Source organism: Stegodyphus dumicola, chromosome 6 (genome assembly GCF_044657685.1).
Source record: "Stegodyphus dumicola isolate Sdum_Otavi_A_Nest chromosome 6, ASM4465768v1".
Lineage (NCBI taxonomy): Eukaryota > Metazoa > Arthropoda > Arachnida > Araneae > Eresidae > Stegodyphus > Stegodyphus dumicola.
This window is the reverse complement of record NC_140773.1, coordinates 151,241,447-151,267,662: the sequence shown is the minus strand read 5'-3', so window position 1 is coordinate 151,267,662 and position 26,216 is coordinate 151,241,447. Positions and strand designations below refer to the sequence as shown.

The window sequence follows — 26,216 nt, the reverse complement described above, 5'->3', positions numbered from 1 at the left end:
GTGATTCTTTGCTCTTCCAAGCGACCTGCAGCAAAATCTTAGGCTGAATCATAACAGGTGCAAGGAAACCTATGGGATCAAATACTCGACTAACTAGTGAAAGCATTTTCCTTTTAGTTACTTTTTCTCTTTCATCAAATTCCAAAAATTCGGTGTCTATTTCCAAGGTATCTAAATCTTTGTCCCAAACCAGTCCTAATACCGGTGATGTTTTACTTTCTGAAAATGCAGGAATGCCAGAACTTTCCCATCCTCTGAGATCAAACATTCCTTCTTTCATTACATTAGTTGCAGATTCGATGAATATTTCTAGTTCGTCATTATTTTGTACACTAGTTACGCAATTATCGACATAAAAACTATCTTGTAATTTTTTAAGAAATTCTTCAGAATATTTTTCTTTCCACGTTTCTTTGGATAAATGATGGTCAATAACCGCCATCAGCAGAAATGGACTACAAGTAATGCCAAATACCACACGGGTGTGACGAAATGTCTTCACTCTACCATCATCACCATACCAAAGAAATCGTAAAAAGTCTCGATCTCTTTCATTTAGAGATATCTGTAAAAAAGCTCTTCTGATGTCTGAAATCATACCAATTTCATGTAAGCGAAATCTTGCTAGAATAGACGGAATAGTTTCAATCAAATTAATTCCAGTCTCTAAGCAATCATTTAGAGATGGCTGATTAGAAAGCTTTGCCGAAGCATCAAAAACGGGTCTAATTTTCATGGAAGATAGTGAGGACGTTTCCTTAATGACTGGACAATGTGGGAGGTAATGAACAATGGGTAAAGACAACTCCTTTTGGGAAACTTCTTCAATCACTCCTTCCTGCAGCCATTCATTAAAGACTTCATGATACCTTTCCCGATATCCGATTTTTTCCAACTTCTTCGTAGTAGATTCGAGTCTTTTCAAAGATAGGTCATAATTGTCAGGTAAGACTGCATGCTCAATCTTCCAAGGCATATCAACCTCGTATCTACCATTTTCTAATTGACGAACTGTTTCTTGGAAATGAACCATAATAGCTCTTCTTGACTCTTCTTTAGTTTTTTGTTCAACAGGATCTCGGATACCCAATAATTCTAAGTCCCACAACGATGAAATAGTCAGGTCTTCTTGAGATAACATAGAAACTATAGTCATATTTACATTGTGCTGATGTTCGGATTGAGGTACTTTACCCATCAAAGTCCAACCCAATTTTGTTTCTATAGCCACTAAACCTGTTCTTAGTTCTTCTCGTTTGCCAGTAAATAACTTCCCTGCAACGTCTGCCCCTAACAGTACTTCAATAGGGCCTGGATTCCCTTGGGTATCGGTTAAGCGTATTCCCTTATTTCCTAATTCGCGAATCCAAGAACCATATCTTATGCTTAAAATATCATTACAAATAACATCATGGTCTACAGCATCTAATTTACACGAATATTTACCATCAAGGCTACTCAAATAAATCTTGTAACATTGATGTTTATAAAATTCAGTTTTCTTTCCACCAAATAAAGAGTGACTAAATTCTTCCTCCCATTGCAAGTCAAAACCCATTTCTTCTGCAGTAGACTTTAAAACATAACTTTTTGAGCTACCCGTATCAATCATTAATCTAACTTTACGCCTTTTATTCTTACCCTCTATGTTCACAACTAGGGTCTAAAGGAAAACTTCATTCGTAGCACGCGAATGCAAAGAATCGATTGTTTTCTCTTTTTTCTCATCATTTTCCTGGTTATGCATTTCACTAGACTTATTACATTCAAGACTAGGACAAAAAAAATTCAAATGCCTTTTTGAACAAATCTGACACTTAACACTTGATCGACACTGGTTACTGAGGTGACCTTTAACCAAGCATATTCTGCATAAACCTTTCTTTTTTACCGCAGACATTTTTTCATCTAACGGAATATAAAACGCCTTTTTACAATTATGCGTTTCATGATCTTTTAAACAAAATGAACAAGAAGGTATTGCTTCATGATTCATCAAATCCGACGCGGAAGGAATATTTTGGCTAGTTGCCAAGTGCTTACGATCAGACTTAGAAAAAATATCCGCTCTGCTTAATTTTATTTTTTCTTCTGACTGAACTGAACTTCGCTTTTCAGAAATTCAATTATTGCATCAAGACTCGAAATGTTTCGTTCAGATTCAGTAATTTTTCGTTGTCTTTCAAACAATCGCAATACGTGAATAGGAATAGCACTTTCCACAAGAGGATATAAAATTGTTCCACACTGATCAGTCGTTACACCAAGACTGCTCAGGGCTCTAAGTTGTGTTGAAAGCTAGTTATACAAACTACTCAAAGAATCCTGCTTCCTTTTCGCTGTGTTATCCAAAACAAGTTTTATTAACTCTCGAACATAAAAATCAATTAAAAGTTCTTTACGCCCATATCTCTCAGTAAGGCTTTCTATAGCCAAAGGATAATTTTCGTTCATCACCGGAAAAGATTCTACAATATCTCTAGCTTCTGATTTAATTTTTGTTGACTGTATCAAATAATGGAATTTGTCTGCATTCGTTAAGTTATTATTTTCATGTATGTTTTTAAACTGATTCCAAAACGTAAGCCAATTTTTTAAATCACCTGCGAACTTATAAAGTTCTACTTTCGGTAGGCGTTGGCACAAAGTTTTACATGTATTTTCATCAGTAACTAATTTCTGACTACTCTCTGACGACGTATTTTGGATTTCGTTTAATTTACTCTTAATATTATCGAGAATTCGTTCCGATTTTTAACTGTATCCTAACAGCCTTCTCTCGATAGTCCTCTGTTATTTCAAATTCTGTTTCGAATTCTTTATCATCAGTTATAGTATCTAAATAAGCACTGTGCGTCAATTCTAATGTTTCTGCCTTTTTCTTGAACAAATAAAAGCACATTTCTGCTTCTTCATAATCAACATTATCATCTTTTAAAAGATCATCTAGTCTTTTATATGCTTTAGTAAAAGCTGAACGTTGCGCAGTTTTGTTTCTTTTCATCACTTCCATTTTGTCTTAAGTTTAAAATATTCAGATAAAAATTAGGCAAGAAAAGTATTTTAAACTTCAGTAAAACAATACTCAATAACTTCAAAACGGAAGTATAAGGTAATCAACTTACCCTATCTATTCTTTCATCCGACATGTTTCCAACAAACACGCCCACCCGGGGCGCCAGAAGATGTCGTGAACATTGTGAGTTTAAGAGAAAATAATGAGCGGTTTGTTAAAATTTAGATCAGATGAAAGATCTTTTAATATATAGCATTTTAATACTATTTAGCACAGTGTAATAAGTTCATTTTACAGTACGCAACATCCTCAAAAATGATCGTTACAACGCAGTTCGATCATCCATCTTTTTGAACAACAATCTCTCTCGTTGCCATTCCGTAACAGAGAAACTTACCTCTCATGGAGTTCGATAGTGGTGCGACAGTTCTTTTTGCCTTAGGACATGTTTATTAGCTCAGCAGTCATTAGTTTTCAGTTACTTGCTGGTTAATTATTGTTCAGTTATTAAGTATGTTACATCTCATGGTTATAAAAGACATGTATGATAAATTAATTTATAGTCAGTCAGTTTTTTAGAGAAAGCACCCAGGTAATAAAACATAAAAACAATTACTTTACAAATTGTAATTGGATTCATTAATTATTTTCAAGGTAGCTTATGGTGTGTTAGTGTCTGACTAACAATATTGAAAATATTACAATATTATTAATGACATTACAATATTGAAAATATTTTTGAACTAGAAAATGAAAATAATGAATTATGTTTCCAAGTTACTTTATGTTAATTGACCAATTATTACTGTAACTTCTTTCTGTGGCTCTCACCAAGATGAAAATTAAGTTAAAGGTTTTTAATGTTTTAGATATTGAGCTTTTGGCAGTGGTGTTCGCAGTTTTATTTTGTACAGCCCAGTTCTGCCATTTATATTCTGGCTTTAGCTATTTTGCTACATTTATTGTTTATTTGTTTATAACTGCATTAATAAGCAAAACTAATAATTGTCAGGTGGCTATTGCCTGTTTATTGTGGATAAATAATGTTCTTTTGCATGTTGGCATATAATAACTGAATGAATTACATCTTATTTCTCTGTTTTTATCTTTTTCTTCATAGAAATAAAATTATTTGTTTTCATTATGAATTATATAGGCTTTACATATGAGGGAATTAATGAAGTTGAGGAGTTTTCATGAAAGAGCCACTGTCAGTTTTATGAACCTTATGCATAAAAAGTATGTAACTTTGACATTTACTATTAATTTCAAAAAAGACGTCTTTCTTTTCTAGTGCTTTATTGAATTTCTCTTTCAAATGTATTGTTTATTATATTAAATGCTGTTCATTATACATAAGTCAGTCAGAAAGTTTGTTGCACTACTGCATAAATATGTTCCGCCTAAGACTATTTGGATGACACTGTGTGGCAACTCTTCAGACATGTACCTTTATCGCGTGACGTAGCGGCTTCCCCGAGGCAAGTTTAGTTTTTCTGATAATCAGTCGCAAACATGTCTCAACAGCTGCAAGCGTGCAGTAATTCGTTTTTTGTGGGCAAAAAGGTGCAACTGCACTGAAATTTATCGGCAGTTGCATGAAGTGTATGGTGAAAGTGCAGTGTCACGTCAAGCGATCGCAAAATGGTGCAACATGTTTGAGAATGGACGAACAGATAGATGTTGATGGGACTGAGCGTGAGGGAAGACCATCAACTGCAACAAATTCAGAAATTGCTGCTCACGTGAATTAATGCATTCTTGCAAACAGATGCATAACGATTGACAGAATCTTTAAATGAACTGGATATTTCTCATGGAAGTGTGCATGAAATTATTGCCAATCACCTTAAATTTCGTAAAGTTTGTGCTCGATGGGTCCCACATCTATTTTACAGAGGAACATAAAGGAAAGCATTTTGAAAGTGCATTTGAATTTCTGCAATGTTAACAAACGGAAGGAAATGAGTTTGAGGACAAAATTTTGACTAGAAATGAAACTTGGATTCACCACTTCTCACCTGAAACGAAACGAGCTCGCTCGAGTGGAAACACTGCAGTTCCCCGACACGAACGAAGTGTCAAATTGTTCCATCTGCAGGAAAGGTGATAATGACGCTGTTTTTTGACAGAGAAGGCATGGTGCATACAAAGTTCATGCTGAAGGGTGCCACAATTAATGCATCTTCTTATTGTGAAACACTAGAATGATTGCGACAATCACTTAAAAATCGATGGCCAAGTAAACTGTCGAATAGCATTGTGCTCCTGCATGACAATGCAAGACCGCATGCAATAAAACAAACGTGTGGCCTTCTGAAAAATTTAAGTGGGAAGTGTGGAATCACCTTCCTTATAGCCCAGATCCTTCACCTTGTAGAGACATTAGAATTTTTGTAGAATCAGGAAAGATGAAAAATTAACAAAGCCTTCGCCCGGAATTGAACCGCGGACCTCTGAATACCATCTCAGTGTGCAGAACCACTACACCATGAAGGCACGCTAGGAAGGGGGGAGAAATACCTTATAACCTCTTGAATTCCATGTGTTTGGTTCCATGAAATAAGAACTTTGAAAGCCATGGTACCATTCAGAAGTTAAAGCTGCAGCCCAACAATAGTTGTCGAACATTGGACGGGATTTCTTTGTGGAAGGCATCGAAAAACTTGTACCACATCTCAATAAATGCTTAACCCGTGAGTACATGCACCGATCTGACGAGCATGAGAACACGTGCCGGGTATGTCATACCCAAATAAAAAAAAATGTAATTAAAAATTTGTTGAATGAAATTAATTGGTTTTTAAAAGAAATTAAAATGTAAAATGAAGTTAATACTTCATTTTAGACAAAATATGGAACAATAAGGAGAGAAAAAATTATTTACTTACAATTTTTTTAACATTGTTTACAAAATGGAGTCGTATCTTCCATACATATACTTTTGCTACAATTTTCACAAATACATCTAGTCTTTCTATCTTTTTTTGGGGGGGGGTCACTCTGTACACCTCTTGTGAGTCATTTTAGGTTTTTTTGGAGGGGGGTCAATTGTTACATGTTCATCAGTGGTCAGTGTTTGTTCAGAATCGGGAACCACAGATGCTCGTCGTCGTTCATTTTGAACATTTTCTATTAGCTGCATACCTAAGGCTTTGAGAAAAGTACGCCTGGTATGGTATTCCGTTCATAGTTCCTTCTCTGATAGTAGAATTATTCTTGCATTAATGGCAGCCACGTTTAACACTAAAGAGAAAAATACCATAGGCCATCGAAGTGCTACTCTTGCTGTAGAATACGCGGCTGCCATCTCATCTACAACATCGACTGCTCCTTTTGTCATGTTATAGAATGTAATGATTTTTAGATTCCCCAGTAGATTCATCAATTTGATTGCCGGAGTGCATTGTGGATAACAGGATCGCACTGTTTCCCCCCCCCCCCGGCACATAAGATACAAGTGTTGCTTCCTTCTGAAAACCGAAAACTGAAGAATATACTTCTCTTTTCTTTGCCGGAAACTCAGGTGGGATTTCTCTCTTATTTTTATGTATACTACCTACTATTCTAATTTTCTTCTTAGGAGATCTTGAGATAATTCATATCCCATGTACCAATTATCAACTGTTAAATTTCGACCAGAATTGTATAAGGGCCCTATTAAACATTTGACAACTTTGCTTACACCATTTTCAACTTGAAATGGCCCGTCTGGTTGTTTACCGGCATAAATTTCCATATTCCAGGTATAAAATACTCTTGCGTCGTCTACAAGAGCAAATACTTTTATGCTACATTTTGCTGGCTTCTTGGGCATATATTGTTTGAAGGAACAATGACCTCTGAATGGTTCCAACTTCTCATCAATGGTCACATACTGTCCTACAGTATAAGCTTTTCTGGCAATTTCTGACAAAATTTTCAAAAAATTATCTGCTCGGAGCTAATTTATCCACATCTCTTCTACTGGGACAATCTCTAATATCATCAAAACCGAGACATCGTAAAAAGAAGAGGAATCAGTTTACTGACATTGTTTCCCTAAACATGTCCATTTCTGTTCCATCTGTTGCCCAAGAATGTCTTACGTTCACATGGGATGATTTATAAATGCCACATAAATACAGCAATCCAATTAAAGCTTTGATTTCCAACTTATTTGTTGCTTTCTCATCCCATTCACGAGTGAAATTTTTTCATATTGAATCAAGTATAAGTATTTGTACTGTGAACTACATGTTTTAATATATCTTCATTGGTAAGTAGTGACCAGGAATCTAAAGGTGTTGAGACGTCTTTAGAATACTTTGTATTTCCAGGGAGTTTAGTTATAATGTTTTTGGAACCAATTCTAACATTAATCCAGAATTTATTTTTGTTCCATTTTACTCCATTTTTTCCAACATAAAACTCATTGCTGCATTCCAGAGCTTCATTTTCTGTTTCTGTATCTGAATCACTACTCTCTATGGAAGAATCATAATTACTATTAAATTCTTCGTCATCAACATCTTCACTAAATGAATCCTCATCAGAAGAAACTGTTTCAAGGAGATTTCTCAATCTTTTCATATCTTCATCGTAAGGAATATACGCGCCATTGCTTACAACTCAAGAAAAACCTATACTAAAAGCTTGAAAACAAGAAGTGCGAAGTGACTCACTGAGAAACGTGAGTACACGTGCGGGTATGACATGCCCGAATAATGCTGTTCCTAAAAAACCGTTGCACCTTCCACCTCAGGAATTTCTTCCCTTTAAGTATGTGACCTTGAACTCAGCTACACCAAGTTTCATCCTTTTATGAAAGAAAGGGCGAGAAATATACAAAAAGAAACATGCACATGGGTATGGCATACCATCGCGTGTGCTCGCGGGTTAAATAGTGGAGGTAATTACGTTGAAAAGTAGATTTTGAATGGAACTTTAAGATATAAATATTGTAAAATTTTGCTCCTGTTTTGTTTTCTTAGGCACTGCAACTAACTTCTTGACTGACTCTCGTAGTATAGTACACTGTAATTTAAAATTAAATAGAACAAAGTTGCAAAATATGTAATTTTTATTCCCCTAGGGAGAGCTTTAGTGATATGAATTATATAAATAAAAATAGACAAGTAGCGAAAAATTTAGAACAGTTCATCGATGAAGTAAGTTTTGAAGTAAATATTTTTTTTTAAATTCACTTTTAAAGTAAGTGCTGAAAAATGTAACTGATTGTTTTCATAGATCCCAATGTTTATGTTGCGAACTGAAGAACTAAAGTCGGCATTAGATGAAAAATTAACATGGAAAGAGTGGAAATATTTATTTAAATTGGGTACATCGAAAGTGGTAAGTTTTTGCAATTTTATTCAGTAATATATTTTATTGAGTATTTTAATATATGCTATAAATAGGGTATAAAAAAATTGATGGTCATATCTAAAAAAAGGTAATAATTGGCAAAATTAACATTTTTTTAACACAGTTTGGGATGGAATTTCAAATATTAATGAGGAAACACTGTAATTACAAACAAAGGTGAGTTTAATCATGTAATTACAAAAAATATTGTACATTTATTGGAATTTTTCAAATGAATAACTACCAATAACAATACATACATTACAATGATTACAAAGTGCATTGGTGTACACTTTGGAAAATGCTTGGTATGTCATGTACTTCTGCAGTAGTAATGCTAATTCTGCTGATGAGGTTTTACGAGGAATCAATCTGCGTGTCGGAAATGAAATCCATTATCATTGTGAAGCATGCATTGCTGTTTCTGGTTATCTATTTGAACATTTCTTGCAAATATCAAACACAACCTATTTTAAATATTCATGGTTAAAATGAATTTTCATTTTCTATGTTCTTCATGCTTACTGTGTTTTTAAACTTGTGTTTTATGCTTGCAATTCAATTCCATGCTGCATTTTACCATGAAAATTGTGGCCTTTGCTATGTTCTGTGTCACCCCTTAAATTGGAGACCATAAATTCTTTAACACTATGCACATTGTTGCTGGTGATAGCTGTTAGCCATAACAGAATAAAAGTCAGTAACTAAAGTGTGTAGAGACATTAGGTTTTTTTAAATCAAGAGAGATGAAAAATTAGCAACACCTTCAGCGAGAATTAACCACACAGAGTTGCCAACTCTCCCGATTTAGGCGGGAGACTCCCGATTTTCGACCGCTCTCCCGCCAACCCGATTTACAATATATTTCTCCCGCCTTTTTCTTATTCTTAATATTTCTCACAATTTTTATGGAACTTGGCTTAATACTTTGTTATATGAACAAAAAAAAAGTGATTGTGGACGTCTGAAAGCAACTGAATTTTCTCTAGATTATATCTAAAATGAAATCTTGCGAATCAGATGAGAATTTCTGCTTTGTGATTGACAGCATACGTATCCAGAAACTTCGTTTTCAAGTTCTCCAATGGGCATCGAGCTCCACTGCGTGTCATCTGGCATATATTAGCCAATGAGCATAAAGCAAGCTCAAGGCCGTTGGCCGTTCTTTGGATGTTCTTTCACTATTTCGTTCATCTTGTCCTGAGTTGTGTGAGTACACGTGCCTTTAGGAAATAGTTTTAGAAATTATCAGTCAGGTAGAGGTCGAAAACCAGTACCACAGGATACAATCGAAGCAGTTGCCACACCGATTGTCGACAGAGGACCAGACAATATTGCTGCCACCTCTAGCGCTCGTGGAGTAGCTCGGAATATGGATATGCCTTACAATATGGTATGGAAAATCTTACGAAAGATTATCAACTTCTATCCGTACAAGATCAGCCGTGTACAGGAGTTACTGTACCCCGACCATGATAAGCGATTGACTTTTGCTCTCACCTTTCTTGCCAGAATGGAGGTGGATGATGCTTGGCCATGGAAAATCTTATAGGGAGACGAAGCCCACTTTTACCTGAATGGAACTGCCGAATTTGGGATGACAAACCACCACATGCAGTCACAGCAATTCCCTTACATTCACCAAAGTTAACTGTTTGGTGTAGGTTCACAGCGGAATTTATTGTAGGTTCATTCTTTTATGAGAACATTACCCCGACAAGACCGGAAACCTGTTCTGTTATCGGAGAGAAATGTTGCCGCATGTTGAACAGCTTTGTCATTCTGGCACTTCAGCAAAGACAAGGAATCATTTTCATGCAAGATGGAGTCCCTCCACACATTGCTGTACGGGTGCAACAGATGCTACGACAGAAATTCACAACAGAAAGAGTCATTAGCCGCTACTTTCCAACTGCATGGCCACCTTGGTCGCCTGATCTTACCCCATGCGACTTCTGGCTATGGGGTTACCGTAAGTCCAAGGTCTATCAAGGAGTGGTCCAGGACCTGGCAACGTTGAAGGATAACATATCACGGACTGTACGGGAGATTCCTACAGACGTGTTACTTTCTGCTGTTGTGCATACTGTGCAAAGAATGCAATATGTGGTCCACAACAACGGCAGCCACATTGAACCTCATTTGAATGCAAAATAAAAGGTAATTTCCATATTGATTTTCATTTGTTAACACTCTATTTTCTATTACACAGCACCAAATATTTCCCTAGCGGTGACTTTTGGTACTAATTTTTTTTTTCCACAGAATCCTTCGTCCCCCGTCTTGTTTAATCTTCCTACAAAATGTGGCATCATTCTCGCAAATAGATCGCGCTACAGAACACTGTGAGCACTGTCAGTTTAATTATGGCCACCCGGTATTAATAAAGTCTCAACTCAAGATTATTAGTCAAGACTTTTACTCAAGAATGACTCTCTATTAAGAATTTCCACGAACTTTTCATTCAAGTCATCCTAATTCATTCAAATACTATTTCTCATCAACTTTTATTCAATTACTGCTCTTCATTGTCCATAATGAAATACTAAAACTCTTATTCTTTACTCTTTACAAATCTTACATTCTCAGCCCTTACTATTCTTATACATTATGTTGTTCATTTTCAAAATTTGTAATGATCTTCTTAAGTATTTACTTACATATTTATGTTTCGTTTACCTTACATATGTATTTATATATTTAATTCTTTAAATTTTTATTGTATAATTCTCAAAATTCTAATTCTTTATTGACTTCATATATAACAACATTTTATTTATTGTATCTATTTATGTTTATTATTTATTGTATTATTTATATATTTATTTCTTGATATTTAATTTTGTTATATAATTATCAAAATTTTAAAATTTTATCGTATTTTATATAACAACACAGTTGGTAGATGATTCCATCAGTTGAGCGTAAAAGCTGAATGCCTTAAAGGCGGTGCAACTGCTCATCTGATGGTAAATAAATAAATTTCAGTTTGAGCTTAAAATTTATTTTATCTTTTAATTTTGTTTTTTTATGTGATTTTTAGAATTAAAAGTAAATTATCTATTATATATCCAAACATGTGTACGAGTTATGTAATTTTGAAATGCTGAAAGTTTAAATATTATTAATCAGTTATAAAACTAAATTTTTACTTATTTCAAAACTCAAATTTAATTTTTTAAAGCCTGTTATTTTATTAAAACTGATAGCCTTAATTTTCCATTTCTTTTAATATTTATCTGCGACTTACTGGAGATATATACTTACCTATGCAAATAATTCTATTTTCTGCAATTTGTCGTTTAAAGAAGGCATTTAAAAAAAAAAAAAAATATTTTAAATTTAATTCATATCTGATGACTATAAAAATTTTAATTTTAAAGTTTTAAGTTATTTATTTTTAAAGATTTTTTGTTTTTGTACAATTTTAAATTACAGGCTTGGGCTCTGAGTAGGTTAGTATGTCATCGTGCAACTCTACACACAATGATATCTCATATATGTGAACTAGTCAATCGGGAGCAATTTACTCGTAGCTTAGTCCAGATTGGTTTATTGGATCCCCCTGCGTCATCATCATCATCTGCATCTTCTTCAACAATAAACCAGACCCAGGCTCGAAGTAATGACTTAGTAATTTCAAGTAATTCCAGCCAAAGTCCTACTCTTAGTCCAGTCACATATTCACAGGTTTGAATTGTAATATACCTTATTCGTTTTGTGTTTAAAACATTATATTTATGCATGATATGTTAAAAATCATATTACCGTAAAAGAAGATTTTATTGTTTGTAATGAAAAATAAAATATATTATATCATACTATTGGGTCATCTAAAAAGTTCTTCGCTTTTTCAAATCAAAGCATGTGTTCATCTAATTATTTTCTTACTGTTGAGTAAGGAGTAAATTTGATTGAAATGAATGTTTAAGTATAGTGTTTCTGCTCATGTTGCATAATTTTAGCATTGTTTTGGCATAATTTTTGTTTCTGTGACGTGCTAAAAGTGGAGAATCCAAAAGTTCTTTTTAGCCCAAAGGGGCATTAGCTCAGGAAGACTATTAGTCTTGAAACAGCATTTTGCATCAGTTCACTAAATATGTCGTTTTCTTTTTTCAAATTGTTGCCAGCAAATATTATCCTTCTGTATTATATGTAAAAAATTGAATAATGAAGAATCTGCATGAATGAATGCATCTTTCTCACATTCTGAGAAAACAGTGTTATCTAGAGCCATCAAATTTTGAATAACATAGTCTTCCACCTGAATATAGGCGCCTGGAAAGTCAAATTTGGAATTTCTTTTATTGTCTGTTCATATTTTGTAAAATGTTAATGAATTTTTGATTAGCAAACTCAAAGATTTCAAAGTGAGCAGTGACAACATTGAACAGGAATAAACATTTTTATTTCTAACGTACAAGACTGTCTATCAGAAGTAATAAAGATGTGCTGTTTTTAAATATTTTTAGTCCAAAGGGACAATAGCCTAAATGTTCTTGAAGCGTGTATGAGTGTGTAAAATGATTTAAAAAAAAAAAAAAAAAAAAAAAAAAAAAACATTTTAGTGTAATATAATATCTAAAAGCTTTCAGGTTTTATTTTAAATAAACACATTTGTTTTAAATGGTAACTGCATTATGTAAGTTCCCTCCCCCACGTCATATTATACATTTATTTATTTATTTTTTTAATAAGGAAAAAAGTGCTAGTCAGAGTGCTTGTAAAATTTGTGCTGTGTGTGCTAAAGTGTTGTTTTGATGACACTTTTCAAAGGTGGTTTGAGAAATTTAAGCAAGGAAATTTCAACCTCAAATATGATGCTTGCCCTGGATGTCCATTCTCTGCAAATAAGGACTTCTTAAAAGAAGTATCATTGAAAATTCATTTTATACAGTTCAGAGAGAATAAATATTCCAAAAAATACATTAAATGTTCATTTGAAGAAGAATAAGTGTGTTCACTGCTGCAAAGTTTGGGTATTCCAAAGTTTTACAGAGAAAAATATGCTAAGGTTTGGGCATGTGATTTCTTTACTGAAAAAAATAAATAAATAAATAAAAAAATAAAAATAATAAAGAAGCTCCTTCTTTGAAATAACTACTTATTAAAGATGAAGAGTGGGTACTAAGAATAATGTTGCAAGAAAAAAAAATTGGGGGTAAGCCAAAAAAACGTTTGAGAGAAAGATACATCCCAAAAAAGTAACACTTTGTGTATGATCGTACTAAATTGTATATTATGAATTGCTCTACCAGATTGGATAATAAATTTGGAAAAATACTTGTCTCAAATGGCAGTTTTAAAAGCAGAAATTGAAGCAATGCATCCAGAACTGACCAGTATTGAAGATGTTTTGCATCATATCAGTTCTCAGCCTCATATTTCAATGAATGTAAGACACAGACTTATTAATTATGGCTGAGATGTTTTGTGTCGTCCTTCATATTTACTAATCCTTGCCCTCTTGAATTTTCATCTCTTCACATCACTTATCTGAAAGGCCTGGAGTTCACTTCTTTGGAGAAAGTCAAACAGCACATTGATAACTTCTTTAGGAATAAACCGAATGACTTTAAAAAAAAAAAATGAAATTTCTATCTATCTAACAATAAAAAGCCATAGAATAAAATGGTGCATATCTGATTCAATGAAAGTTTCTTATGTTTTTGCGCTGCTTCATTTGTGCATACCCCCCCCCAAAAAAAAACTACTTTTCAGATGATCTAATATTTTTTATCTTTACACTTTTCTTCTGGTTCCTTCAAACTAACTCGCCAATATCTTTTCATTTACAAGCTGATCTTGTATTTACAACTCTAAATAAATATTTCTCAATGTTGCATTATGACCACATAATGTGAAGGCAACTTTAATGGGCATATTTACATGGTTATGAGGAAAACATGGTGTTCAAAATAATAAATAAGAAAAACTTTTCTCGTATTTCAACTGTCGAATGTCATCCAGATTTGGAATTTTTAGTTTATCCAACATACCACTATTTCTCGTTTGATTTAGTATTTAAATAGAGATAAATGAAATAATTCAATCATAGTTTAGTTTTATGTATTTATTGCAAACTACTAGTTTCAAATTATTTAGGAAAACAATACGATAAACGTGATTTTTACAGTTAAAAGTTATCAAGGTGTGGTCATTTCTGATATATAATTACATTGCAACCGTACTAAACAGGAGGATTCTATCAAGAAAAGGAGCTTTTAAAAGTCTACTACAATTTTAGTTCTATAGCTTGATGGTAGTTCATTTTTCTGTAGTCTTCATATTGCCTACTTAATTATGTTAATGTGTATAACATGTAGTATTTATTTCATCCGTGCAGTTGAAAGATTAAACTGCATGTAAAAAGAAAAATGTTAAATTTTTCATAATGAAAGTTTTGTAAAGTGGTAAGTCTCTATGTAGTCTACAATGCTCTCTATGTGGAAATCTGAATTTTGTGTTGTAAACTTACTCAAAATGTAACTGTTTGTATAAACAGCTTTAGTTTGAATTAAATTAAAGGAACATATTAAAGGTACTATATTGTTGTAAATGTTAGTGTAATGTGAAATTATGTAAAAATAAAATCTTTCCAACATGTAAAGAATTGCCTTGTGGAAACAAATTATGATACATTTTTATTATATGCTGCTTGTTTCTTTTCTGCTGTCAGTCTAAATTTCTTGACAGTATGAATATTTTTAGGATTGTATTGCTGATTTATGTCTCGTTCTAAAATTAAGTATACTAAAATGCTTGTTTAAAGGAAATAATGATAAGAGTACATTAAGGAAAAAACTGTTCTGTAATTGCATATATTATTATTATTATATTAGAAGGCAAAAATTAGTAAAAACATTCTTTTGAAAGATGATTGATTTGATTTTTTTATGTTTGAATTCTTAAATAACTGCATTTAACATGTAAAGTTCTATGTTAATTATCCCATTATCTTGTTATTTTTGTCATCATTTCTGTTTTCATTGTTTCCCATCTAGATGGAAATTTGTTAAAACGTAGATAGGAGCAGAGGTATTGAAGTTAGAAAAGGAGTTTTTGGCAGTGATGCTGACCTTCATGATATTTCTCACCCAGCTCTTAGAGTTGTGAAATTAGCTTTAGTTTTCAATTACCCATATTGCTGTTGTAATTTAGAAGCCTGACCCAAAGTTTAAGGAGACTTTGTGGTCATAAAATTGAAATATGAAAAAAAAAAAAAAAAGGCATGTTATTTCAGAAAAGTCATATTTTGTGTCAAAATACCTATGTTAGAATGGTGCTATATATAAATCTAATATATATCCTAAGTGGCGCTTTCGAGACATGAAAAACGCAATTTGAATTTCGTCAATTGGTACAGTAGAACAGGAGATATATAAAACTTCCCCCCCCCTTTTTTTTTTTTTTTTTTTTTTGTGTGTGTGTGTGTGTGTGTATGTGTAGTGTACAAGCTGTGTATTTGTTAAGCTTTTAGCAAAAAAGTTTCTTAAACCTTCATCTGAGTTATAGTTATTTCATTAATACAAAGTGGTAAGTCTCTATGTAGTCTACAATGCTCTCTATGTGGGAATCGGAATTTTGTGTTGTAAACTTATTTAAAATATAACTGTTTGTATAAACAGCTTTAGTTTGAATTAAATTAAAGGAACATATTAAAGGTACTATATTGTTGTAAATGTTAGTGTAATGTGAAATTATGTAAAAATAAGATCTTTCCAACATGTAAAGAATTGCCTTGTGGAAACAAATTATGATACATTTTTATTATTGATTTTTAGTGGCATTTTTAAATCGTTCAAATATTAGATGGAAAAGATTTACACTTGTACTGCTATTTAATGAAATATAACTTGTTTGGTATTATTTTTAAACAAAACGGTAACTAAATTTCATTAGAAAAATGGTGCAGCATCTATATGTGAGAACAATTTATTTTTTAAATAATTTGCTTTCGAAGAAGAGAATGGATGTGTCTTGAACTTTGTGTGTGTGTGTGTGCAAATAAAGGCCCAGTTTTATCAATTTTTATGACTGTCAGACTTTCTGCTGCATTCATACTTTGACACTTTTTAATTGCTGGAAATTTTTGGAAGTGTTCTATGCTAGTTTGTTTAAATTGATTGAGGTTTACTGATTATATTAATTTGGTTCCCGTTAAAATACAGTTTGAGTAGTTGGGGAGTAATAATTCATATGGTTTATTTTTCAAAATTTAATAACCAAACTTGTTTAGAGTGTAAAAATGCTTATCAATTAAAAAATATTTACTGTTTATTAAAATATTTGTAAATTTTGTTATAATATTTAAATGTAATACTTAAAGTTGTTTGGTATTTCATTTAAAAAAAAAGAAATTCAGCTTTATCTATATCGAAAAGCCCACCCACCCTTTTTCTTACAGCTGCTGTCTTTTTTACAATAATCCATTAATATGAGTTATTTATCTTACATGAATTAGCAACTCTGTCCTGGGCAAATCCCAAATTTTCATTAGTTTTTCATCCATTTTTGACATATTTGTAAAAAGATGTTAATTTAAGAATTTACTGTGCTTTCATGGTACAACATCTTGATTCGCCTGTTCATGTCACGTGATCCCATGTGATCTCATCTCATGTAAACTACACTACAAAAGTCCGATTCTCTCTGTAATTATCTACATTAATTTCAAGTTAAATCTTAGTATGAAATACGAGTTTAAATGCAAGAATTATTTCAATATTATAATTTAAAAAATTCTATGTAACTGTATGCCAGTATTGAAAGAAATGATCAATCTAATAAGAAATAGCAGCGACTTGTTTTGAAAATGTAGCATGAAAGGTTATCAGCGAGGATATTCGGTTTGGCATCGGTTGTACCATTTTCGGCAACTTTATCGCTTGCACTGGCGAAATGAAAAATTGCGCCTGCCAAATGGAAAAGTACCAAAATTTATATGTTACAATTGTTTAATAAAAAAAAATATAATATAATTTTAATTTGCCCTTAAAAAATAATTCTCTGTGCAAAACCTTATGTGGAACTATTTCATTGTATTGTAAATTTCTGTAGATATTTAAACTCATTTAATTGTATTGTTGTTTTCGTCTGTTGTAATATTGTGTATTTAGTTAGTTAGTTAGTCACTGCTCTTAGGATAATAGTTTCAGGGTTTTATTTTATGTTAATAGTATTTGTAGCCACATGTGTTGTACATTTTGTATGTAGAATTGTAAATCTTTCAGTTATGAATGCAACCATATTTAAATTGTAAAAATAGCTAAAGTAGAATATGAGATACAGACAAATATGCTTCTGATGGGCCTTGATAAAATTTTTCTGTCACCACAAGTAATTTAGAGAACTTATTTTCATGTGCTAAGGAGGAATTACTTAATATCTACATCTTGTTGAAATTATTTATAGCTATTTACTCTGCTGTGTTAATTTTAAAAATAAATTTCTTCTTGCTTATCTGGATGGTTGATTGCTTTAAGAGATATCAACAAATCCTTAATCTACAACTAATTACATATTTCATTCGTATCAAAGCATTGTTATTTTTTAGTTTTGCTTGGTGGAGTCTTTATGCCATCCACCCATATCTACAGAAAGTAAATTGGCTAAAAATGCTGTATCTCTTTTGAAAAGTGGCATTGACACAGATATGAGCTTTGAAATTGTCACAACAGCAGGTTAGTATATTTTCTTAAACTAGTCTGTGCTTTTTTTATGTTTGTGATAATAATGCAAACTTTCAGTTAAATATTTTGCTGTTAGAAAAATTTTAATTTATGTCATATGAGAATGATTATTGAAAAGATATGTTTACATTGAATGCATATTTCATTTGAAACTAAGAGAATAGTTACAGAAAATAAGCATAGATCTGTGTCTATGAAAATCCTTATTCCTGTCTTTATTTCTGCAACCATTGGTCATAGGCATTTGTATTTACAAAAATGTTTTGAATGATGCAAATATTTGTTTTTGCATTATTTAATTAAAAAATCAATTTTGTTTAAATTACAAAATTGAACTTTTTATTCATTTCCTCCATTTTTATGCTTATGTCTTTTATGTATGAAAAATTTTATATTAATTATAAAAAATACAGTAAAAAAATTGACTGAGGGTTTAATTCTAAATTGGACAACATGTTCGGGAAATGTACAAAAATTGAAGAAGGAACTCTCTGCATTTGTACTTAACTAAAAATAAAATATCTATTTACGAAAAATTTTCTGATATTAATAAAGTGATGAGCATTTCTATTCAGATTGTCTTGAAAAGTATTTATCAATGCATTTTTTTAAGAGAGCTCTTATTGACAGAATGTAGCAAAATTTGTGTTTTAGGAATCATTAATAGGCTTCAGTATTGTCATATAGCCAATTCCTAATACAAAGGAATTTTAGCATGATTATTATATTAAGATTAAAAAAATAATAAATCTGATTGAGAATATTAGCAGCATATTTTTAATGCTTGAATACTTGTAAATTATTTGTGTGAAATTTTTTTCAGCAGACCAGTTGTAAGAAAAAATAAAAGATTATTTTACACTTATAAATCACAAAAAATATATTTAAATGGCATCAAATTGTTACAGTTTATTTACTAACCGATCTCTAAAGGTAAGTTAGAACTGGCCTCAAGAATTGTAAATTTTGATTTCGTAAAATAACTGAAAATTGTAAAATTTTAAGCCTTCTCTTGTAAAACTAGTCCTGAAATGGGTGTTCCGTGTTCCCTTTTGCTGTCTGAACCACAAATAAAGTGCCTTCCTCACTTTTTCATATTCACCACCTTTCATACTTTTTCTTTTCTTTTAACTAGCCGTGCATGCTCTTTTCACACACCAAGACTCGATTTCGGACCTCTTCTTTTTCCATACAATCAAAGTAGTCCATCCAACACCTAAATCCATGGTAATATTTTTTACACGTTTCCCTTTGTCCAGTCTCTTTAAGGCTCAGTTTCATTTTCACGTTAGTTTTCTTTTATTTTTGAACAATATTTTCACTTTGCAGAATATGAAAAGTTCCCAAAAATGTATAGCACTTATACGTCTCGATGTGAACTGAGAAATGATACCCGCAATGAACTAGTGTGAGTTTAGTTTGCAATCAGATGCAGTCACAAAACTTCAGACGAGTCTCCTAACATTTTGCAACAATATAAAGGAATGTGAGCCAGTGGCCAGCCACTACCTGACTTTCTTCGTATCCTCGAAAGAAGCAAACAGCATTGCCAAGTATTACAACATATCTTGAAGTTTATTAGGCCTAGAGATATTTTTAAAAAGTTCCTTAAAAGTTGTTGAGTTTGCAGGACTCTACTGTATTTTGTGCAGTGTAATATTCCCACCAGTGTATCTAGAAATCAAACAAACAGACACAAAATTAAAATGCTTCAAGTTTATTCTGCCTCAGTCTTGAGTGTTTAAACGAGATCTGTGCAAATACAAATTTACCAGCCAACCCATACCTCATTTAAATGCAATACTTCCTTTCACAAAGGATAAAAATTCGACAGTTTAACCTATGCAGATTACCTAGAAGATGACAGAATTTGAAATACACATTTAGCAAGGCAGGATCTAACCTCAGTCTAAAGTATTCCCAGCAAAAATAGTTTTTTGTATCAACAGTTAGTGGAAGCGCCACACTCCTATTTGTAAAGTTGACACTTTGTAGTAAAACTGCTTGCTACTCAAAATCTACACAAGTTCTTTAATAAGCAAACTCATAACAAAACAAAACAAAAGGGCAGAAAAGAAAGAATTAAATTAAATAATATTTCATAACATAATGCCTTAACTTAAATTTAACATAAATATAAATGCTTCATTAGCAATATAAACACTCCATTCACTTTTATTATCTATAGTTTCTAATTTCTGTGCCTCTTTTGATGTGCAGAGTTTTAAAGTTAAAATCAAAATACTATGCCAGCATAAATTAGTTGGGCAATAAGAAGTTTATCTTGTATAGTTATGGAGCAAAAAATAAGAGTACAACTGATTATAAGATAGTGAAACACATAAAGATTATTTTTTCTGTGACTCTTAGATATATTTGCCTTTCGTACTCTGCAAATCAATTCTTGCTGTATGTTTGTTTGCATGTTTATCTCCATCAAACCAAGTGCAGTGGTGATTTGTGATATAAATTCAGGAACTGGTTATAGTAATTGCAGATTGTAAATCTGATCTATAACAAAACCTCATACATTGAAATCTGTGGGTGAAAGGTCTGTTAATAATGGTGACCTTAGAATAATGCTCACAATCAATCCAAATGGGGTCTTCATTGAGAAAAGAAGTAACTTCTGTCTGAAAGTGACAGGATATGCCATCCTATTTGAAAATAAAACACCAAGTGTTATCTGTCCGCAAACTTAGGATACAATACTGCTAATCTGCCAAGAAACTGGTATCTTACAACTAATATTATCTAAAAAATTTTTCAGTGACATAATCTCTATTTTATTGTTTCATTTGCTTATGAAGGTCTTGGTATGCTACAGGAAAAGATTTGTTGCAGAATATGTTTTTGAAATTTATAATGGAACCTATTTAAATGAAGTAATGTATTTATATCGTCCTAATTTGCTTATGGGCCTGTAATCTATTCCGTTGCCTTACCTTATACATACTGTAATCTGGACTTAATTTTGCATCTGATAGTTTTTGTCTCCCATTCAATTAATGTATGGTTTTTCACATTTATATAAACTATTTCAGTTTTCTTTTCAGATTTTAATTAGTATGTTTGTAACCAGTGCAAGATATGTTTTAATTTTGTGTTCTAGCAATATTTTTAGAAATATATGATAATTTTATAAAAAATTATTATAAATGATCTATAATTCCAGAATTTTTTTCCTTTAGCTGCATTTCCAGCTTAATTTTCCTTTGTAATAGAATACTCAAAACCAATAAAATACCTTCTTTTAATGTTTGAGTATAACTATGTTTCTCTGTGCTAATTGTTTAAATAGACTAGATAATTGACAAATGATATGGAAAATGAAAGCCAAATGAAAAAAAAAAAAAAAAAAAAACTTATTTAAAGGAAAATAATTAAAAAATTCTTATATTTATAAAAAAAATAGGCTTATAATTTTTTTTAATTTAAATAAATAATAATTTATATTAATTTTTTAATCCTTTCTTTTAGTGCAGTAGATTTTAATATTTGTTCAATATGTAACATAGCAAAATGTGAAAATATTTGTGTTTGTATGCACAAATTCATAACAAGTCTGCTGAATTGTAAAATTACACTACAGTGGCTGCTGTGGTCATGTGCTGTTAACAGATGCTAAAGATCACAGCATTTTCATCCTTGTCAGTTTGTGGTATCTTTAAAGTAGTATGGAGCCATAATTTTGAAACAAGCTGAAATATTATTTTTATTATATATTCAGCTATTTTGGGAAAAAGGTTTTTTTGATTTTGCGGTTAGGTATTTGATTTAGTTCCAACCAGAAAGTTGAATTTGTCATTATTTGTTATATTTGCATGTTCACACAAATTGATGGCATTGAAATCTTCATCTGCATTAAGTTTCTGGAAATTTTTAATAAATGTCTTTTAAACTAGTATTTTTTTCTGTTGATATCAATATCTGCAAACAGCTTAAATCCATTTTAATTTTAATAAATTCTGCAATAATTTGACATGTTCTACATGTTTAAACCATTTATATAGTAGAATATCAGTAACGTCACTATCAGATAAAAATCACAGAATCAGATAAAATCAGGTTACTAAAGGGCCATTGACACTGGTTTATCTGAGCTAACAGAGTCAGTTCTATGTGTGGACTAGCTCCACTATACGTACAGTTCAGATTTTTCAACTCTCTCCACTATGAGTCAAAATTGGTTTTGGAGCTACATCGGCTATGCCAGATTTCTTCATTAGCTCAGATAAACCCCTATGTGAACAGCCTTTAATAGCTTCACTATTGCAATTAGGGAAATGTAAATTCAATGTGCATACAATATATGTAATAAAGTATTAGGACTGATAAATAAATATTGATAATACGTGGATCTTTTTAGTCTCAAAATGTAGTTAAAGAAATATATTAATAATTCAACTTTACTAACTTTTAAGAGTTATTTCTTGTAACTGTTTCAATCTTTAATAATAATTTGAGTCATTGATATTTCTGTAATTTGACAGTTATGGTTCCATAATACTAACAAAATGAGAGACAGGTGCTGTTGATAGAATATATTACTTTATGTGATGTATTATTTGGAATGAAATCTTTAATAGTACAGTATTAAAGTTCAGGTGTTATATGCACGTATTGTTTTAACAGTTGATAATCACTGTAATTGAATATTAAGAAATATGGACTAATTATTCATTAATTGTATATGTAAGAGTAATTTAGCAATTTAAAGTCTATAATTCTGTGGAATTTTATGTTAATTAACCAAATATTATGATTAGAAACTTTACTATAACTGCTTTCCATAGTCCTCACCAGAATGCAAATTAGTTCTAGAATATTTAAGCCAAGGGTTTGAATGTTTTAGAGCTAAAGATTCTGGCAGCATAGTTTGCAGTTCACATCCTATTGCCATGTCTGCCAAACTTTATTCCGGCATTCGTCATTTTGTTAGACTATGTTAATTGTATGCCATTAATTACTTGTTCAAGCTTAATTTCTGATTATGTTACTTAAATTTGAATTTCAATTTATATTATTTTAAATACCTGCAAATGGTGGAGTTAGTTCATTCTGGGTTCTCAAATGGTTCTTCTGGGTTCATTCTGCAAATGGTGGAGTTCATTCAAATAGGGTATTCTGTTAATTTCAAGAGTTAAATAAAAAGGTTATTTCAACCTCAAGACTCTGTTGTTTGATTCAGAGTAGACCGATAACTCACCAGTTTAGTAGGGTCTAAAGGACATTGATTTAAGCTTCTGTATATGGCAGAAACCTACAGTTTTAGTGATATTAATCATACAAGTCAGCAGTTATTTTCTGCAGTGTAGTTTGCACAACTAATTAGTTTTAGGAGATTGGACTTTTTTACCAGTGCCATACTTATCAAGTATCCATTGTAGTGAAATTGCTGATTGTAGTCACATTTTTTATACCATTTCTTTTTACCTCCATCCACATCTCTCACTGCTAGATTTTATTGAAGGTATGTTTTTAGAATCTTTAGTTAATAACTCTATAATTTGTACCAAACAATATTGTCAAAATTAATTTAATAGAAGCTGTTTCATGTGTAACATGAATAGAAATCAGTATCCTTCAGAAATTTCTCCACAGGAGCATTCCTCTTCGTAGGCAGATAGCCTTGGTGCTTTTGCATATTCAAATAATCTAACCTAACACAATCCTGTCTTTCATCAATTACTGTTATTCATCAGCTGTGCATATTATTGGATGAATTTCTTGATTTTAAAATTATTTGAGTACACTATTTCATGAGAGGCATAATAATCAGAATCTTTCTTTTAAAAAAATTAAGTTTTCTAAAAATTTTTATTGAAAATGAGCATTTAATGCATTCAGATCTCTGTCCAATTTTTTCAGTGCATTGATTAAGAATAATATCTAGAAAGTTTGATTGTCTGTTATTCCATTTGTTTTTTGTCTGTTTTGCCCATAGAACAATGTTGTTCTTTATTTTGGTATTGCCTAGAGATAAAATTGGAAATTTGATAAAATAATTATTTTCATAACAAATTGTGTAATAAAAGTTATGAATATTTATTAATATATCATCCTTTATAATATCTTCTCACTTTTATGATACCTTATTGCTTCTGAAGTCCCTTATGCATGCTGAAAGACTTCTTAATTTTACTGAAATATAGCATGCCTTTAATAGCATAGAACAATTCATAATTTTATGCTGTTTTTTGTGTTTTTTCTTCTGTGACCAAAAACAGACTCAGGAGAATTTTCATTTTCTTACTTGTCTGTATAAAATGCTGTGTGTTGAAAATGGAAACAAAAGAGCTCAAATTGATTGATACAATAATAATCAGAGAATTTCACCTATAACTTTGGTTATTAAATATAAAGAAAATGTTTTGTTTACTGTGAATAATTACAGTGCTGCACAGAAAGTATATTTGATTAGATTTTATTCTAAGATAAAACTGAGTTATTTTGATTTTTGTTTTTTTAGAACCTTGTGAAAATTCGTCTGATCAAGCTTCAGTACAAAGTAAAGCTCATGCTGTCGAATTAGGCAAGGAAAAACCATGTTCTATTATTAAAGCTCATTGTGTAGTCATAGCATCTCGTTGCGATTGGTTTCGCAAAGCCCTTTTAAGTGGTATGAAAGAATCAATCAACAAGTATGTTGAATTGAAAAATTTCATGTTTTATTTTTAAAAATGAAGTTTAAATAACATTTAGTCTTTTAAACTATTTATAATAATTAGCAGTCAGTATTTGAATTATAATATTTTAATAGGTAAATAATATTGAAAAATAATTGCTATCGCTTTTTCTGTTTGTGTAGTTGCTTTCACTAAGTTGAAGGATTATTTCATGGTTTGTAGTATTATAAACTGCAAGCATAAATAAACTATGTATGGAAAATATTATCATATTTTAACTGCATTTTCATTTCTTTCATAAAACTTATTTTTCTAAATATTGTTGTACTTCATTCCTTATTGTTTATTATTACATAGATGTACCCATTGTCCAAATTACCAATCATGACCCTATAAAATATATTTGTAGATTTTCTGATTTTCAAATATAGCTTCTCGTAGATCTCTGTACAATGTTGCATCTAATATTCACTGAAAAATCCAGCTTTGCCTAGTGATTCTTCTCAAAGTTGGTGAATAATGCAATAATACTGAAAACAAAGTAGCCGATTTGTGATAAATCACTGAATGTAACCAACTTACAATAAAAATTGTTCCCAAGATGCATTTAATCAACTTGTACCACTAATACTCAAAGATAGGGGAAAGCCCATGGTCATTATATTAGTGATGTTTAGTATTATGTTCTGTATTTTCTTTTATTTGTTTTTATTAAATAAAAATGCCAGGTGAAAAAATTTACATGCGCATTTTTTGCATAAAATAATAAAATTGTAAATACACTGTAAATCGAATTGTTTTTAACGCTGACTGTTTATTACTCATCCCCATATTAAATTTTCAGTCTTGATTTATTAAGCAATAATATCTTTTAATATATTGTTATTAATATTTATTAGTAAACAATAATAAAATATACATAAAAAGGTATAAAATAATTTTTTGTAACAAATGACAAATAACATTACAGCTAAATGTTATTCTTTAACTTTTTAGTGCATTTAAGTTAGTTAAAGCAATGTAATTTTTAAGGGGTTTATATATTGGGTGGTTATATTTAAACTTTCTCTATAAATGACATTCTACAGTGCAAAGGGGTGAATGGAATGCAACGAAGTTTTGTACATGGGCTATACACGAGATACGTTCACTGAATTTAGAAAAAAAAAATTTAGCTCCAAATTTTCTACCAGAGAGTGCCTTTTCAGGAAAAACATGAAATTTAGCACAATAAATGACCAAAACGGAATACAGAAACAATATAAACATTTATTGTGTAGCTTTTGATCACCTTGTAATCGAACCACATTAAGTAAAGGTGAAGGAGAAACAAAAACAGTTCAGTTTGCAGGAACATGAACACATTAGGACAAAATTGCACAAGAGGAGCAGTTCTCAATTGTCTCCAGGACGATGCAGAAAAAGGTGGTCCACGTGACCACCTTCATTCACCTGCAAAATTTCAAGTCGATGAACGGAGTGTTCAACAGCAGATCGTAACTAATCAGTTGTAAGGCTTCGCACATGAAACGT

The 26,216-nt window shown here is 31.4% G+C and overlaps 1 protein-coding gene across 6 annotated transcripts in view; it reads left to right on the top strand.

Moving 5' to 3' along the window:
- LOC118203015 (uncharacterized) overlaps positions 1–26,216 on the top strand; it is a 149,276-nt gene that overhangs the window by 63,934 nt on the left and 59,126 nt on the right. For all 6 annotated transcript variants that reach the window (XR_015041736.1, XM_085819019.1, XM_085819022.1 and 3 more), the window contains 6 exons: positions 4,173–4,255; positions 8,091–8,166; positions 8,246–8,350; positions 11,801–12,052; positions 17,919–18,045; positions 24,527–24,698. Coding sequence is in view for 5 of the 6 variants with exons in the window: in XM_085819019.1 (XP_085675145.1) it covers positions 4,173–4,255; positions 8,091–8,166; positions 8,246–8,350; positions 11,801–12,052; positions 17,919–18,045; positions 24,527–24,698 (815 nt within the window). In the remaining variant the exon portion in view is untranslated. The remainder of the gene's footprint in view (positions 1–4,172; positions 4,256–8,090; positions 8,167–8,245; positions 8,351–11,800; positions 12,053–17,918; positions 18,046–24,526; positions 24,699–26,216) is intronic.